Below are 18,060 nucleotides of genomic sequence, written 5' to 3'. Positions count from 1 at the left end.
CCACTGGACCACAGTCCCAAAACAGCAAGTCTAGACTCCTGAGAACTTTAGAAAAACTGTCAGAAACAAACTAATCATTCATTCATTCACTCATTCAATAATTGGAATGTCTACCACGAGTCAAGCTATAAAACAAAGACGCTGAAAAACATTACAAACATATGAGAAAAACTGCAACAGTGGTTAAGAGCAAGGCACTCTGACAAAAAGGTAGTGATTTAAATTTAAAAACTCAGTGGAAGGATTAAACAGACACTGAAAAGAAAAACTGTCAACTAGATGACAGGTCTGAAGAAAATCCTCAGAGATCAGCATCAAAATATAAAGGCATGAATAACAAAAGAGGTTAAAAGACACAGAGAATGGAAGAAATGCCTGCAATGTTTGTAAGGAGAATCCCAGAAGAAGACAAATGATAGAATGAGAAACACACCATATCTGAAGAGTCTGAAGAGATTCCGGAACTAATGGACCACATGAATCCTCAGATCCAGGAAAAACACCCTGAATAGGATAAATAAGATGAAATCCCCACTTAACCTGCACAGCAGTGTGTTAAAGACAAAAGAAATTCTTAAAAGCAACAGGGCAGGGGGCATGATACACAAAAACAAAAATTAAACACACACCAGACATCTCAAAAGCAACAACAGAGGTCAGAAGATATGGAATAACAGCTTTGAAGTGCTGCATGAAAATAACCGTCTTCCTTGAAACTCTATACTGTATGATTCCAAGAGTGAGGGCAAAACAAAGACTTTTTCAGACAATGACTATTTACCATTAATAAACAACAGGAAGGAAGGCATGAGATGCAAGAAGGAATGGCATGTAAAGAAACTAGCAGATGGGTCCAAACCCAAATAAGCACTGACTATATCAGGAAGGTCTCCTGGAGAAGAGAATGGCTACCCACTCCAGTATTCTTGCCTGGGAAATCCCACGGGCAGAGGGAGCCTGGGGCTACAGTCCATGCGGTCACAAAGAGTTGGACACTACTGAGTGACTAACATATTCTATGGAAAATAACAAGAGTAGAAACAATGAGAATAGGCTTGATTTTTTTATTAAATAATTTAAGGAATTAGAAGCTTAAATTCCAAGACCTAAAAAGCATATCTTTGCTCTGTCTCAACTCCATCCCACCACCTCTTGACCCATTTTTCATGTCGCTTCCTTTCTTGGACCTCCAAGCACTACTGAGGCTTTGTCGGGGGAAGAGCCAAACTCCTGGCCAACGCAGACTGTGTCAGTGAAAGGATCAGACACAGGTATACATCTTCAGCAGGGAAGAACAACTTTGTTAATCAAATGATAATCCTTGCTTCCTTCAACTAGTCTCTCTAGCCATCATTAGATTCATTAGTCTAATGTCTATCAGAGTTTAATGTCTATGAGATCAGCTTCAAGACAGAGACTAGGTTCTCTTAAGACTCTTCCATAAAATTTGCCACATTCAAAGCACGGGGTCTAATTATACTGACGTCTCTCTTCCTTCCCTTCCTTCTGCCTCACTCTTTCCTCCTTTTCTTCCTTCCTTACCTCATCTTCTCCCCTCCTCCACTTCTTACTTCCTATTTCCTATGTCCTTCTCCTCTTCCTCCAGAAGGTATTTCTCCACTAGACAGATAGTTAAAGGGTCATAACCCTGGCTCTAGAGCCAAATCTTGGATTTGAGCCCACATCCGACAATAACTAGCATTCTGTTCACCCTGTCCGTGCCTTATTTTGCCAGTTTATAAAACTGGTTATCAGGACTTCCCTGGCAGTCCAGTGGTTAAGATGCCATGCTTCTAATGCAGCGGGTGCAGGTTCAATCCCTGGTTAGGAAGCTAAAATTCTACATGCCTCATGGTGCAGCCAAAAAAAAAAAATTGGTATGACAGTAGAACCTAGTAGGTTATTTTATGCATCAGATGAGAAATACATGTATTGTTCTCATAACAGTGTTAGCACATGACTCAATCTGTTCATTCAATAAATACGTATTGTTCACCTACTATGTATGGGACACCAATTTCCAGGGTTAACAATGAACCAAAAACAGACATAAATGTCTGCCGTCATAGAGTTTGCCTTCCATTTAATAAATAGATACATCCAAATACAGCATGTCAACTGGAGGTAAATGCAGTGGAGAAATTCATAGTGGGTGAGGATGAGAGAGGGTGCCAAGGGCAGGTAACAGTTTTATATAAGGTGGTCAGGGAAGGCTCATTTCAACAAAGATTTGGAGTAAGTGCGGGACTGAGCCATTTGCTATCTGGGGAACAGTGTTCTAGGCAGAAGAAACAGCAAATGAAAATGGGTGTGCTTAGTGCGCTCAGGGCGGCCTGGGCAGGGGGGACTGCAGTGCACAGAAAGGGGAAAGGTGAGGACAGGCGGGGCGAGACACGTGGACAGGGTTGGAATGACACTTCAGGCCCTGAAGGGGCTTGAGAGCCACTGTGAAGACTTTGGATTGTACTGAGAGACAGGTGTTGTTAAGCTAGCTACACCTGGCCCTGAGCTGGACAAACAGCCATGAACACGATGGATAAGGTTCCTGCTCTCAGGCGGCTTACATTCCACTGGAGGAGATGACAGGCATGGCTGGGAGTGACGGCAACATTAGACAAGATGCTCTTTAAGGAGGTAATGCTTGTGCCAACATCTGAAGGAGTGAGTCCGGAGAGAACGTGTGCCAGGTCACGGGGACATCTAGTGCAAACACCTGGTGCGTCTAGTGTGCACAGAGCTTGGGGAGGTTAAAGGAGGGCTGGGGGGTGGGTGGGGCTGGATCGTGGTGAACAAGGGGGATTCCAGACAGAGAAAGGTGGCAAGAAGACCGGGGAAGATCACGCTGGGCCTAGTGAAACAGGATAAGGAATTCGGGTACCACCTTAAAACAAGACCAGTAGACGTTTTAAAGCAAGGAAGTGATACATTCTGGGGTACATTTGAACACACTACCAGACTACTGGGTGGAAAATAGAACTGTTGGAGCAAGGGTGGGGCCAGAAGTCAGTAAGGGTCTTGCTGGAGTGTGGTCCAGGCGGGGGATGATGGTGGTTCAGGCCAGAGAGAACAGTGGGGAAGAATGGATCTAGGAAATGTACTTAAGTCATGATGGACAGATTAATGATTTAACAAGTGAGTGAACGGGCGTAGGGGAACTTTGTTGGATATCCTCCCCCTCTCCCACTCTGATGGGACCCCCTTGGGCCCCAGGACCCCAGGATGGTACTCACAGGCTGAGCCTCTTCACCATGCTCTTCCGAGGCTTGGGCGATGTGGCGCTGGCATCGGCAGCCGCTTCAATCTCACACGAGAGGGCGTAGCTGGGGAGAGAGGGGAGCCTGTGAGGATGGAGCCTGGGAAGTGAACAGATTTAAACCCACACAATTCACTGGCTTCCTTTGAGAGGAAGGCTCTGACTGTTCAAAGTCAAGATATGGACTATGTTGTTCTATGACAAAGGTCAGAGGGTATTGACTTAACAACCAGATTTTACAAATTGACATATATGCCTCCTCCCATCAAACCCCCACTGGTATATAGGTTGAGACTGTTTAGTTCTGCATGACTCAAAACACATGGATTTGCTGGTTCTGGCTGTATCCAAAGCTGACTCCTTTTGTTTTCCTGATTGTTTTCAGCCCGTGGTTGGGCCAGGGAAAGAATCATCTCTTCTCCCATTACTTCTCCCATTACCAGCTACCTCCCATTACTTTGTGTGTCTGTGTGTGTGTGCCCACACGTGTGTGTGTGTGTGTGTGTGTGTACTCAACTTACTGTTTATCTATAGGAAATGAAAGAGACATTTGTAAATGATCTAATCTTCAATAAATAGACATAGGTAGTTATTTTATTGATTAAAATATATAAATATCATTTCTAATTGCCCAAACATCCCAAATTAAAAATACTCCAGATTCAGGCATCTATATGCCAGGCAGATATAACTTCCATAAGCACAAGAAGAATGTATGTCTGCCTTGAAATGTCTCTTATGAAAGCTTGTAGCTCTAGTTAGGAGATATACGTGGTTCTGGGTAGGTGAAGAAGCGTGCATGCATGCTAAATTGCTTCAGTCATGTCCAGCTCTTGCAACTCTATGGACCATAGTCTGCCAGGGTCCTCTGTCCATGGAATTCTCCATGGAAGAATACTGGAGTGGGTTGCTGTGCCCTCCTTCAGGGGATCTTCCCAACCCAGGGGTCAAACCTGCATCCTTTTATGTCTCCTGCATTGACAGTGGGTTTTTTTTTTTTTTACCACTAGTGCCTCCTGGGAAGTTCAGGTGAAGAAGGTAAGTGGTAAATATTAGCTTGATAAGTTGCTAATACTGTGTACTTTTTTAAAACCTAAAGGTGTATCCAGGTAGTTGGTCAAGCAGAAGTATTCATTGATATAGGCATTATTCAAATACTAAGTTTAGATACAGGGCTTTTATAAATCGCAAGGACAAAAAAATAAGATATGTTTAACAAGATTCCTTTAATCATTAAAAAGTCAGTTTCACAGCTGATATTCTGACCCTGAACTTTCTGATTCAAATCACTGGCCATGGTGTGCATGTTCCACAGGTGAATATGATGCACAGAGTGGAAGTTCTTATATACTGATCACCAGACCAGAAAACGAAGAGGCAGTCACTTTTTTGTTTTCTGTTCAATACATAGCAAAAACAAAACCTTCATTAACTGATAAGTACTCTGAATCAAGGAGCTCTTTTTTTGCTTTTAATCAAAGGTTTTAACGTAACGGGACCTCAGAAAACATCTGCATTTCGAATGAGGAAGCAGGCCTACAGAGTTCACAGGATCCACATAACATGGTGCAACCACCTTCAGAGCTTAGGTTGTAGAGTCAAGAAGACCTGACTTTGAATCTAAAGTCTATCACTGGCAAATTACAGCCCTTCTCTAAACCTCAATTTCCTCATTGGCCAAATACTTGTTTTTCAGTCAACTTCACCTTCCCTGATGAGAAACTTTCAAGGAAATCCCCTGTTCTACAGCAGGGGTCAGAAAATGTTTTCTGTACAGGACTAGATATTAAGTATTTTAGGCTTTGCAGGCCATGTGGTAACTGTTGCAACTGTTCGACTCTGCCTTGAAAGCATGAAAGCAAACATAAATAAGAGGGAAATGAATGGGCTGTGTTCCAATACAACTTCATTGTGTGCCTGCTCAGTCACTCAGTCGTGTCCGACTCTTTTGTGACCCCATGGATTGTAGCTCGCCAGGCCCCTCTGTCCATGGGATTTCCCTGGCAAGAATATGAGCGTGGGTTGCCTTTTCCTCCTCCAGGAGATCTTCACAACCCAGGGATCGAACCCACATCTCCTGTGTCTCCTGCATTGGCAGGAGGACTCTTTACCACTTAGCCACCCGGGAAGCTCTTATAACTTTATCAATGGATTCTAAAATTTCAATTTCAAATAACTATCCCATGACACAGTGGTCCTCTTCTGTTGTTTCTTTTTCAACCATGTAAGTATGTGAAGACAGCTGACAGGCTGGATAAGGCCTGTGAACTCTAACCCTCTGAACTATAGGGTAAAGCTACACACCTCTGATGGGCCAACATTCAAGGCACTGCAGTTAGTGTACTCTCCAAGCTTATCAACCTCTGTTTTGAAACCCGTCCACTCATGAATCAGACACGCCAGTGCTCTAACCATACTTCCAAATGTCAAGCTTGTCAGGGCACCCGACCTTTGCTCACATTCTTCTTTCTGGAATGTTCTCCTCCAGTTCTCCTGGTGAAATCTTTTCTTTCCTCCACAACCTAGCCCAGATGTTAATGCCTTTATGAGCTCTTCCCCATTTCCCTCATCCTTGGCCAAGTGAACTATTCCTGCCTGTGGGTCCTGTGGCACTTTGATTACCTATTATTATTTCAACTCTTCATGAGTCTGTTTCTTCTGCCCCCTTGAACACTCCCTCAAAGCTAGTGCCAATTACCAATAATGGCCAACAGTGATGGCAATGATGCTGTCTCAAAGATTACATTTAATCCTCTCAAACAGACATCTTACAGAAGAGCATCCTCAAGATCAGGAAGAATAAGTGACCTGTTCAAGGTGACAAAGATAAACGAATGGTACAGCACAAGAATCTGAAAGCACATTTTCTGATGCTGGCAGTTCAGTTTTTTCTGCTACACCATTATCCTTTGAAAACCTAGTTGCTGCTCGCTGAACAGCTGTTGAATAAATGGCCAAGTGAGTAACCAGATGCTGTATTCCTCTGACCAACACTGCAGCTCCACCCAGAAGGACAGTGGGTCTGCCTACCTCTCCTCCTCTGTTAGGAGCTGCTGCCTCTGGAACCACTGGATAAACTTTGGATCTGGGCTCATGCAGTAGCTGTTGCAGGCAGACTGTAAGAGCTTGATCTGTGCAATCACTTCAAATTCCTAAAGCAGAAAGTAAACATGAAGTCACTCAGTCGTGTCGGACTCTTTGTGATCCTATGGACTGCCCACCATTCTTCTCTGTCCATGGCATTTTCCAGGCTAGAATACTGGAGTGGGTTGCCATTTCCTTCTCCAGGGGATCTTCCCGACCCAATGATCAAACCCAGGTCTCCCACACTGCAGGCAGACTCTTGACCATCTGAGCCACCCTCAGAGCACCAAAGAGTGAACTAAAAAGCCAACGAAATATACATCTTCTCTACATGAAAACATACTGCAGTAGGATAAACAATGGACAAAATCATCAAGGAAGCTTATAAAGAACTGCCTGCCTTAGAAATATAACAGCTGAATAACTCACACATTTGAATTCTGACTCACTGGCTTTTGTCTATGCTTTGTACCCTTTCTATTTGAAAAAGCCTTTTACATGAATAAAACAAGTTCCCAAGGTGACCCATACTAGGTATGACCTGAAATCATAGTGACTTCCTATTTCTCTTTTCCATTTCCATTCTTGGGACAGAAAACTTTTTTTTTTTTTTTTAAGGATGAATCCTTCTAAAATGTATTTTAAAATTCTACTTTCTAAAATATAAAAGAAAAAAAAAATTACTCTGAGTCAGGAAGCTCCCAAGTTCTCCATTCCCATCTTCTTCAACCCTTATGCCCTCGATAAGTAAGTTTTGGTAGGGTTGAATATCTAAATAGTCCAGAGCCTCATAAACTTGAATATTTGGATTTCCTGAATCCTTGGGGTTTTACTACTCTAGTAAATCATTTAACTCAGTCTTTTAAAGCTCATAAGAGAAGCAAGTGTACAGTTATGTCCAAAATTATTTATCCTTCTTTAGAAGTTTCAATAAAGACTTTTTTAAAGTCAGCAATGAGTGTAAGCTTTAGCTTTAGGTTTTATACTCAAACTTTTCAAAAGTTTAGCATGCTAGTCTTAAAATGAAAGAGATTCCCTTCTAGGGTTATTCTGAAGAGAAAGGACAAAGACGGGTAACTGTGGAGGCAGTAACTAATTGGTTTTGATGGTTACAAGACAGAGCAGTTCAACAACCGGCAGATTCCATAGGTGTCAACTTCCCATGCAGTGACCTCCCACCGTGGCCTCAGCATCCGCAAGAAGCATTCATCATCACATGCTACCAGGGACAGAAGACTTACGTTTGTCTCAGGTGGTGTTTGTCTCCTGTTACTTAAGAGTTCAGCCTGCTTAGCTCCTGAAACTTTGGTTTTAACTGCAATGTCATTTACTCCTGGAAGTTTCTCTGACCCCACAAGTTGGGGATAAATGCCCCTCCTATATGCTCCTCTAATACCCACTACTTTTGCTCGTAAGCCCTTACCAGGTTGCATGGTAACTGCCTGTTTGCCTGCCTACCTCCTTCACTGTAACTTCATGAGGGCAGGGAGCTGTGCGCTTTTTCTGATGCAACCCCTGAACCTATCCCACTTTCCCATCCAGTGTCAGGTCTGCAAGAAACGCTTCTGGGATGAAAGAATGAATGAATAACTAAAGAACAACGAGAGTTCCATGGGGTAATATTATTTTGCTCACTCATTTTCCTTGGGATTCTTTAAATATACCATTTTAACACTAAAACCATAGCAAATTTTCAAACCTCTGTTTTATCTCTCTGTACAGAACTATTCTACTTTCCACAGAAAAATTCAAATTGATGTTGAACGCCCCTTCCTATGCTGATAGGAAAGGAAAAGAATAATTATCCACATGTAACAATGAAGACCATTTCCTTTCCTCTAATAGGCCTACCAGAGTTAACCATCCTTAGTAACCCTTCTATATCATATACTCTTATGAAACACTTTCTTCTTAATGGGATAAAGCTGTTATTGCTGCAGCTGATTATAAAGAAGATGATGATGAGGGGGTAAAGGAAGAGATGTGGGCTCAGGAGAAACAGGACAGGATTTGAACCCTGACTGTGCCACCGGGTAACTCTGGCCGAGTTACTTCATCGGAGTCCTGGTTTCTTCACCACTGAACTGAGAATGATAAAACTTGCCTCACCAGGGCTCTGGGGCAATAACGCAAAAGAGCATGCCAAGTACAATGCTATATGATACATTTTCAATATGTGTTATTTTTTTTCTGCCTCAACAAAAAACTTAAGTCTCCACTTCTTTTTTTTTTTTTTATGCCCAAATGAAGTAAAATGGAAAACCACAGCCAAGACTCCTACTTACCCTTCTCCTCTTCTCAAAGTTTATCAGTCCACCCTGAAAGAAATTTTTTTGAAAAGAATGACAAACCAAGCTACTTTGAAACATAGCCCTCTTTTTTCTAGGTTTTTGTTAAAACAGATCACAGGGACAATAAAGTCACGATTATTCATGACAGTAATTATGGCTACTTTGGAAGAAGAGAAGCATCATTTGCTTAAAGAAAAATATTCTTTATCACAGGACAAGACACAGGTGGACAGCCTTCTCTTACAATGCCTGAAATGAACTGAAACAGTAATGACAAAGGACTTACAACACGGAAACCAAATATACTTGCAGAGCCAGTAAAGACAAAAGCTTGGGTAAATGTTCCATTACACTTTATTTTTTTCTTGACCAAGCAACAAAAACAGATGGTCATTGACTCATACTGGAAACCAAAGTGTCAATGTTTTATCAAAAGGGAAGTCACTTCTACATAACCTCATCACCAAAGTTAAGTTTCAATTCTCCAGCCCCCCCAGCTCCTAGTCTCATAGGCTGCATTTAACTTTTAAAGCAGTGGTCACTCCCCCCAAATTCCCCAACCCTGACAGTGTTTCCTGAGGCAGAGGACGTGAATAGATACGGAACACTGCTGAGTGAGCATGTCCACAACATTTCTAATGAACTTGGAGGTGGGAATTTGCAAGATAGCTGCTACTCCTAACTATGATAGAGTAAAACGCTTGCTGACTGCACGTGATAACCAGGAATGTGAGATAAAGAAATACACGAGAAATCCTTAAGTGTCATTCCAAATATCCAATCTCTTCTCCATGTAATATTCTATTACTGTTACTAACAAGCAGCTGGTTTTTCTAGGCTTCACTTCATTTCCCATTTTGAGAAGAAGACAGAGAGGGAAGGTAATAATATGAAACAAAAAAGGATACCTGAAAACCCATGAATTTGACTGACTTTCTATCCAGCAGGTAGAACGTGGGGGCATATTATTCCCTCAGCTCCACCTGCCAAAGTCCTACCCAACACTGGGCAGGATTTGACCTTTAACTTTTTAAAATCATTGCAGTGACCAATGACCGAAAAGTTAAATTCAGCCCACTGAGACTAGAAGCTGGAGAACTGAAACTTAACTTTGATAATGATGTTACATAGAAGTGACTTCCCTTTTGATAAAACACTGACAATGCTCCAGCCCACTCCTTCATAATGCCATGCCATGACCTCTGTGCCTAAGGAATCAATCGAGGCTTCCCCTCTCCTCCTACTTCATTTCTGTTCAAGTTGTTACTATTTCCATCCATCACTGCCTGCTCTGAAATACACCTTCCACGAGATTGTGAGGCTGGAGTCACTCATCTCTGTATAACTCATAGCATCTAGCACAATGCCATGTTCATGAAGAATCCTCAGTAGACGTGTGTGTGTGTGCACGTGTGCGTGCACTCAGTCGCTCAGCCATGTCTGACTCTTTGCTACCACATGGACCATAGCCTGCCAGGCTCCTCTGTCATGGGGTTTTCCCAGCAAGAATATTGGATTGGGTTGCCATTCTCTTCTCCAGGGCATCTTCCCAACCCAGGGACCCACACCGCCTGGACTGCAGGTGGATTTTTTACCCTCTGCACCAGCTGGGAAGCCCCACTTGATGTGAACAAAAGTGTATCTCTCTTGGGCAACCAATGAGAAGGCTACAGACCCACCTGCACCACCGGCCCGGAACTCACCTCGATGTAGTCTTGGAGGGCGGTGTCTAGCATGGTGAGGTCGGTCAGGAAGGTGCCCAGGTAGGGCACAGTCCCCTGCATCACACCCTGAAGATCAAGCACAACAAAACCGTCTCTGCATTACTGAAAGTCTGGTCCACAGCAGACCAAAAGGCCCTGTGTCTGCTGCAGTCTGCAGAGTGCCCATTTGCAGATGGAGGCAGCAATCTCTGAATGGCCAGGTGAGCCTCAACAGCATTTGGAGAGTAATTAAGAACCATTCAAGGCCTCTCTTAAGGCCACTAGTGCTAACCCCTATGAATGAAAAATTTTAAATTCCTTTATGAATTGACTGGGAACTCCATCACCAAGGTAACTTTTGAAGTCATAAAAACCAAGCCTCGAAGGCAGGAGATGGTTCAGGTGGATTGAGGTTCGCACATCGCCGACACAAGGTCAGAGGGACCTCTGTTCTCTCTCACAGTGTGTGGATACCCCCGGCAGTTCAGAACAGCCCTGGGAAGGACGGCCTCACCAGGCAGAGGAGTGGCTGCAGCCCACTGGGGGAGTGTGCCCACAGGAGGCTGGGGCATCACTATAAAGTGGCTTGGTGACTCGGTTCTGAAGGAAACAGGAGGGAAAGGGCAAAACAGTACCTTTAAACTAGAAAACTTGCCAAACTCTACCTTAACCAGGTGATGAAGGCTAAAATCACCAGTGACATCAATGTCACACTGATGCCATTTATTCCTTAATAGGATGAGAAGACACTTCACATCAGTGATACTCCTCTCCAGACCCTTAACCTCAGTCTAATCACTAGGAAAACAAGAGACACCCCTGGTTGCAGGACATTCTCGGGACACTAGAACAGTCTTCCTAAAGAGAAAGACTCAGACACTGTCACAGAGCAGAGGGGACTAGGGTGACAACTAAATGCAGTGGGGCACCCTGGATTAGATCCTGGAACAGAAAGATGATGCCGGTGGGAAACTGGTGAAATCAAAGTCAAGTCTGGCTTTCAGTGAGCGGCAGGAGGCCCATGTCGATATCCTAGTATTGCCAGGTGTGCCACAGTTACAGATGTTAACTGGGGTGGTAGAGGAAGGGTGAGGGGTTCGGAGAAACTCTATGTATTATCTGGAACTTCTCTCTAAATTCTAAAATTAAAAGTTTATTTAAATTTGTAGTGATTTAGATGAACCTAGAGTCTGTCATACGAGTGAAGTAAGTCAGAAGGAGAAAAACCAGTATCATATATTAACGCATACGTATGAAATCTAGAAAAATGGTACTGATGAACCTATTTGCAGGGCAGGAAGAGAGACTCAGACATGGAGAACGGAGCTGTGGACACAGCAGGGAAGAAGAGGGTGGGACAGACAGAGAGTAGCATTGACATACATACGGTGCCACGTGAAGAACAGACGGCTACTGGGAAGCTGCTGCGTAGCACAGGGAGCCCGGCTGGGAAGCTCTGGAGGGGTGGGACGGGGGCTGGGAGGGAGGCTCGAGAGGGAGGAGATGTGTGTGTGCACATAGCTGATTCATGGTGTTGCACAGCAGAAACTAACACAGTACTGTAAAACAATCATCCTCCAACTAAAAAAAAAAAAATTCCCTCGAAAATAAAGGTAGAAGCAATTCCACTGTAGGTATATGAAATTGTGAAAGTGTTAGTCACTCAGTTGTGTCCGACTCTTCGTGACTCCATGGACTATAGCCCATCAGGCTCCTCTGTCCACGGCATTCTCCAGGCAAGAATACTGGAGTGAGTAGCCATTCCCTTCTCCAGGTATATACGTACTGTATTAATTTCACCAAATTTCCTTGGAAATCATTCCTATCCTCCATGAGGCCACCAAGGCACTATTTTGAAGAGAAAATAAAAAGGGGCTTCCATGGACACACCTTGTCCTAAAGTCCATTAATGCACTTACGGAAATTCTAGCAAGAACACAAAAGTCTCCGCCAGGGTGAAACCAGGCGGCCTGATGTTCACGTGGCTGGCTGTTTCCTCAGTCAGAGCTGCTTCATGAGGTTCACACCAACGCAGGTTTTGCCCTTCAAGAACTCACTGTCAGCTGCAGTTTGTCCTTTCCTATTATGTGTACAAGATCTCATTCTGAACCAAAATAATCTCTCTCTTAACAGCTATTTTTAACTTGTCTTTGAACCACCAAAAAAGTTTGAAGTGCTGTGAATGTTCTACAGGCTTTATGTTACAGAAGAGGCCCATCACTCAAAAAAACATTTCTGATTTATGACCAGCCTTCCAAAGAAGGAGAAAAGTCTTCTCAAGCAGGGATGAAAATATTTAGATAGTCAGTCTCCAATCTGCTCTCTCTGGTTTTCCCCTTCTATGCTCAAAGTTAGGAGAGTTTTAAAAATAAAGCCAGTGATGTCAATAGTTATCTTTTAGTCTTAAGGAAGGAGGTATAATGTTCCTTTGAACACTGAAAAACTAGAAAGATTTGGTTAGTACTTGGTGTCAGTGAGGAGATCCAGAAAATGACTAGAGGGTTTGGAACAAATGAAAAGATCTCTGAGTACAAGGACCAAGTTCTAGGAGCTGACACTCTCTTTCCCCAACAACCAGGTCCTGGAGCTACTGTGTGTTCAAAGTTGGGACTTTGAAAACAGTTGAGACTTCCCTGGGGGTCCAGTGGTTAAGACTCTGTGCTTCCAATGCAGCGGCCACATGTTCGATCCCTGATCAGGGAACTAAGATCCTGCATGCTGTGTAGCATGGCCAAAAAAAAAAAAAGAGCTGATTACAGGAGGCATTGCAGGAGGTCTCAGGTCTCAAGCTCCTTAGTACAGGAGTGGATAAAATAAGACAGCATCAGGGACAGAAGCCTACCTGCCACAGACTTGCCCTCACTTTCAGAAAGAAAAAAAAAATTTTTTTTCCAGAAAACAAACGCGATTTGGGACTCTTGGTCCAAACTATTTCCTGCTGGGTCAAGTGGGAGTGAGAAGAGCTTGCCTTGAGACCTCCCAGGGCTGCTGAGAACAGATGAGGTAAAGAGCATGAGAACTTTTTTGGGAGCAGGGGCGCCCTGCAGACGGAAGGTTCTGGTGCCAAGCGGGAGCCCCACCACCCACATGGGGCAGCTCCCTGGCTGGCCCTTGGGGAGACCCAGGGCTTTCCATACCATGTCCTTCTGGAGCTGAAGCCGCCTCTGGGTCCGCTTCTGGTTCTCTTTCACGCTGCTGTCCAGGTTTGCAAATTTTGAGGTTCCTTCCTAAGAAACAGACACACACACAGAGGAGAGAGATGGAGGAAGATGCTGCAAAGAAGGGAAGGGGCGCCTAGCTTCTGGGGCAGAGCCTCCACACATTATGTGGACACCGTGGGAAATGAAGAGGCCTCCAGCACGTGCTGGACTGCCTTACGCAAACACCTGGCTGACCTGTGGCAAGCGGTCTGTTCTTGAGAGGGCCTGGTGGGATGTCTTATCCTGTCTTATCCTAGTTTGCAAGAAGAGCCCTCAATCAATTTTATAAAATCAATCATGAATATAAGGCAGGGAATTCCTGGAAATGGAGACAATTTTTACACGTCCCGAATTTCACTGCAAGTAATCACATGTCTGGAAACAAACATCTCTTCCTCTGTACTTTTTGTGATTTCTTGATGTTGGTCTGAAAGGCATGTGCCAGCATCCTGTGAAAGAAAAGAGACTATTTCTGTGGTATTTCTTAGCTAAATGAAACTTTTGTACCGGAAGTTCTCTGAGGAAGTCCCGCGCTGATCTATGAAAGCCAGACCCTCATACATTTTTTTCCCCCTTCTCTCCCTCAACCTTTCCTTCCAAGTTGCCTCTTAGGTTTGGAACTCCTACAAAATCAATTCCTTCCTCCCAGTGCCTGGGGACAGATGGCGACCCTTTCTTTCCTCCCATCTGTTGTAACAACAAACTCTTCCACATAATGACTAATCTCCAGTTTGCTGACTGAACATAAAGTGCTTTGGGTTTTGTGGGTTTTGGGGTCTTGTTAAGTTCTCATTTTCCAGGAACTGCATGAATGGGAGGCAGATTTCACAATTCAGGAGCGCCAGACTCCACACTGGTCTCCCTCAGTCAGTCAGCTTTCCCTGGGTTTATCATATAACCAGAGCATGCGACCTTTCACTGCTGTCCGACTATAAGGGGACCTTTTCCAGTGACCTGGCCTTTCCAGTTACAGTGAGGCATCAGTATCCTATATCATTCACCAGCCTTTACCTGGATCCAGGTACATCCCTAGGGACAGAACCCATAGTGACTCCTTAGTGACTGTCAGTCCCCCTATTACAAATGACAATAAGAAGAGGTATTGCTTAATGATCTCCTGTTTATAGCTTTTGCTGGGGATGAATGAAAGTGTCCTAAAATGTGCCACTTCCTCTGCTGGGTGACTGTGAGTCCTCTCAAATTCTCGAGAACCTGCTTGGAGTGGGAAATCAATTCTTCCTGATTTTTGAATGCAAATATCCATCTCTTTCCAGGGAGTAGGCCCTCCTGGTTCCCTTCCAGTTTCTTAATCACTGACAGATGTGTAACGTATGGACATTACTGCAGGTGCATTAAAATTCTTGAGAAGGATTTCTGAAAAGCTAAGAGGCTGCTGAGAATCACACAACTAGGAAGGAGCTTAAAAGAGCGCTAAGGACGACCTCTTTGTGGGGAGGAGCAAGATCTGGGACCGGGAGCTGGAAGATCTGCTGATTGCACTACTTCAGGAGACTGAGGCTCCACTCCTGGCTAGGAAACTAAAAAGACTGGTATCAGAGTGAAGCCAGCTATTCCAGATGAGGCGTCAACAGAAATCCACTAGGCATCACACCCCACCGTGTCAGCGTTCTGCCTCGGCCCTACCCCTTTGGCCTGCAAGGCTCACGACACCGTCCCTTGAAACTCCTCAAGACTCCTCACGGGCATTGTGGCCGCATCGCTCTGGATCTCTACTCTGCCTGCCTCTTCTTCCTACTCCTGCTTCTACTCTCTTGATGACGCTTCTTCTTTCCGACAAAGTCATCTTGTTTTTCGCTCTACTCAGGTATCTGGATATACCATCCTGTCCCATGATCTCCATTATCACCATGCTTGGAAGAATTCCACATCTTGCCCTCCATCAACCTTCCATTCTCCTCTTGTTTCATCCCCTCTCTGTCCTTCTCTCTCTCTAGTGCAAATTTCTCTCCTGCCTAACACCATCTTTGGCAGATGAGTCTCACTGCCTATCACCATCTTTGGCAGAAGACAGCTGCCCTCATCCATCCTGTTCCTGGGCCTCAAGGGGCCTCTTCTACTGGGTGCTACATAAGCAGTGGACCCCTCTCCATCAGTTCAGTTCAGTAGCTCAGTTGTGTCTGACTCTTTGCAACCCCATGAATGCAGCATGCCAGGCCTTCCTGTCCATCACCACCTCCTAGAGTTTACCCAAACTCATATCCACTGGGTCAGTGATGCCATCCAACCATCTCATCCTCTGTCATCATCTTCTCCTTCTGCTTGCAATCTTTCCCAGCATCAGGGTCTTTTCAAAAGAGTCAGCTCTTTGCATCAGGCGGCCAAAGTATTGGAGTTTCAGCTTCAACATCAGTCCTTTCAATGAACACCCAGGACTGATCTCCTATAGGATGGACTGGTTGGATCTCCTTGCAGTCCAAGGGACTCTCAAGAGTCTTTTCCAACACCACAGTTCAAAAGCATCAATTCTTTGGCACCCAGCTTTCTTTATAGTCCAACTCTCACATCCATACATGACTACTAGAAAAACCGTAGCCTTGACTAGACGGACCTTTGTTGGCAAAGTAGCATCTCTGCTTTTTAATATGCTGTCTATGTTGGTCATAACTTTCCTTCTAAGTGTCTTTTAATCTCATGGCTGCAATCACCATCTGCAGTGATTTTGGAGCCCCCCCAAAAAATAAAGTCAGCCACTATTTGCACTGTGTCCCCATTTATTTGCCATGAAGTGATTGGACCAGATGCCATGATCTTAGTTTTCTGAATGTTGAGCTTTAAGCCAACTTTTTCACTCTCCTCTTTCACTTTCATCAAGAGGCTCTTTAGTTCTTCTTCACTTTCTGCCATAAGGGTCGTGTCATCTGCATATCTGAGGTTACTGATATTTCTCCTGGCAATTTTGATTTCGGCTTGTGCTTCATCCAGTCCAGCGTTTCTCATGATGTACTCTGCATAGCAGTTAAATAAGCAGGGTGACAGTATACAGCCTTGACGTACTCCTTTCCTGATTTGGAACCAGTCTGTTGTTTCACGTCTAGTTCTAACTGTTGCTTCCTGACCTGCATACAGATTTCTCAAGAGGCAGGTCAGATGGTCTGGTATTCCCATCTCTTTAAGAATTTTCCAGTTTATTGTGATCCATGTAGTCAAAGGCTTTGGTATAGTCAATAAAGCAGAAATAGATGTCTCTTGCTTTTTCAATGATCCAATGGATGTTGGCAATTTGATCTCTGGCTCCTCTGCCTTTTCTAAAATCAGTATGAACATCTGGAAGTTCATGGTTCACATATTGCTGAAGCCTGGCTTGGAGAATTTTGAGTATTACTTTACTAGTGTCTGAGATGAGTGCAATTGTGCAGTAGTTTGAGCATTCTTTGGCATTGCCTTTCTTTGGGATTAGAATGAAAACTGACCTTTTCCAGTCTTGTGGCCACTGCTGAGTGTTCCAAATTTGCTGGCATATTGAGTGCAGCACTTTCACAGCATCATCTTTTAGGATTTGAAATAGCTCCACTGGAATTCCATCACCTCCACTAGCCTTGTTCATAGTGATGCTTCCTAAGGCTCACTTGACTTTTCATTGCAGGATGTCTGGCTCTAGATGAGTGATCACATACCATGATTATCTGGGTCATGAAGATCTTTTTTGTACAGATCTTTGTAAAGATATTTTTTGAAGATCTTTATTCTTGCCACCTCTTCTTAATATCTTCTGCTTCTGTCAGTTCCATACCATTTCTGTCCTTTATTGAGCCCATCTTTGCATGAAATGCACCCTTGGTATCTCTAATCATCTTGAAGAGATCTCTAGTCTTTCCTATTCTATTATTTTCCTCTATTTCTTTGCACTGACCACTGAGGAAGGCTTTCTTATCTCTCCTTGCTATTCTTTGGAACCCTGCATTCAAATGCGTATATCTTTCCTTTTCTCCTTTGCTTTTCATTTCTCTTCTTTTCACAGCTATTTGTAGGGCCTCCTCAGACAGCCACTTGGCTTTTTTGCATTTTTTTTTCCCTTGGGGATGGTCTTGATCCCTGTCTCCTGTACAATGTCACGAACCTCCGTCCATAGTTCATCAGGCACTCTGTCTATCAGATCTAGTCCCTTAAATCTATTTGTCACTTCCACTGCTGGTTTAATGACAGTTCATCAGTTAATAGTAATTATGTGAAATAGGCCTTCCCAGCCCTATAGCCTTCTACCCAACCTCTGACCTCAGTCATTAAACAGACATCTCTACCAGAGCCAAATGCCTGCCTGGGCCTAGCATTTGTTTCAAGCAATTCAGCCCAGGAGAGTTCTTTGTAAGAGTCCCAGGAATGAAGAAGATTTGGTAATATTCTGCTTTCTTGTCATACAGAAATGTGTGGACTCCACAGATAAGCTGCTTGGAACGATCCAAGGTTCAGAAATCATAAGAGTAACAGGTTTAAAACAATCTCAGAGTAAAATAAAAACATCTGTCTCCAACAATTAAAAGGAAAACCATCGATTTTTGCTTATTATGATG

General features: G+C 43.8%; 1 protein-coding gene across 1 annotated transcript in view; it reads right to left on the bottom strand.

Annotated features, from left to right (window-relative positions):
* Positions 1-18,060, bottom strand: part of RGL1 (ral guanine nucleotide dissociation stimulator like 1) — a 135,860-nt gene that overhangs the window by 16,632 nt on the left and 101,168 nt on the right. The window contains exons 10-14 of the mRNA XM_052653520.1: positions 13,469-13,558; positions 10,332-10,418; positions 8,623-8,655; positions 6,284-6,405; positions 3,231-3,320 (exon numbers count right to left, since the gene is read on the bottom strand). Of these exons, the coding sequence (XP_052509480.1) occupies positions 3,231-3,320; positions 6,284-6,405; positions 8,623-8,655; positions 10,332-10,418; positions 13,469-13,558 (422 nt within the window). The remainder of the gene's footprint in view (positions 1-3,230; positions 3,321-6,283; positions 6,406-8,622; positions 8,656-10,331; positions 10,419-13,468; positions 13,559-18,060) is intronic.

This window comes from Budorcas taxicolor, chromosome 16 (genome assembly GCF_023091745.1).
Source record: "Budorcas taxicolor isolate Tak-1 chromosome 16, Takin1.1, whole genome shotgun sequence".
In the NCBI taxonomy this organism is placed as follows: domain Eukaryota; kingdom Metazoa; phylum Chordata; class Mammalia; order Artiodactyla; family Bovidae; genus Budorcas; species Budorcas taxicolor.
This window is presented reverse-complemented; position numbering and strand designations above follow the sequence as displayed.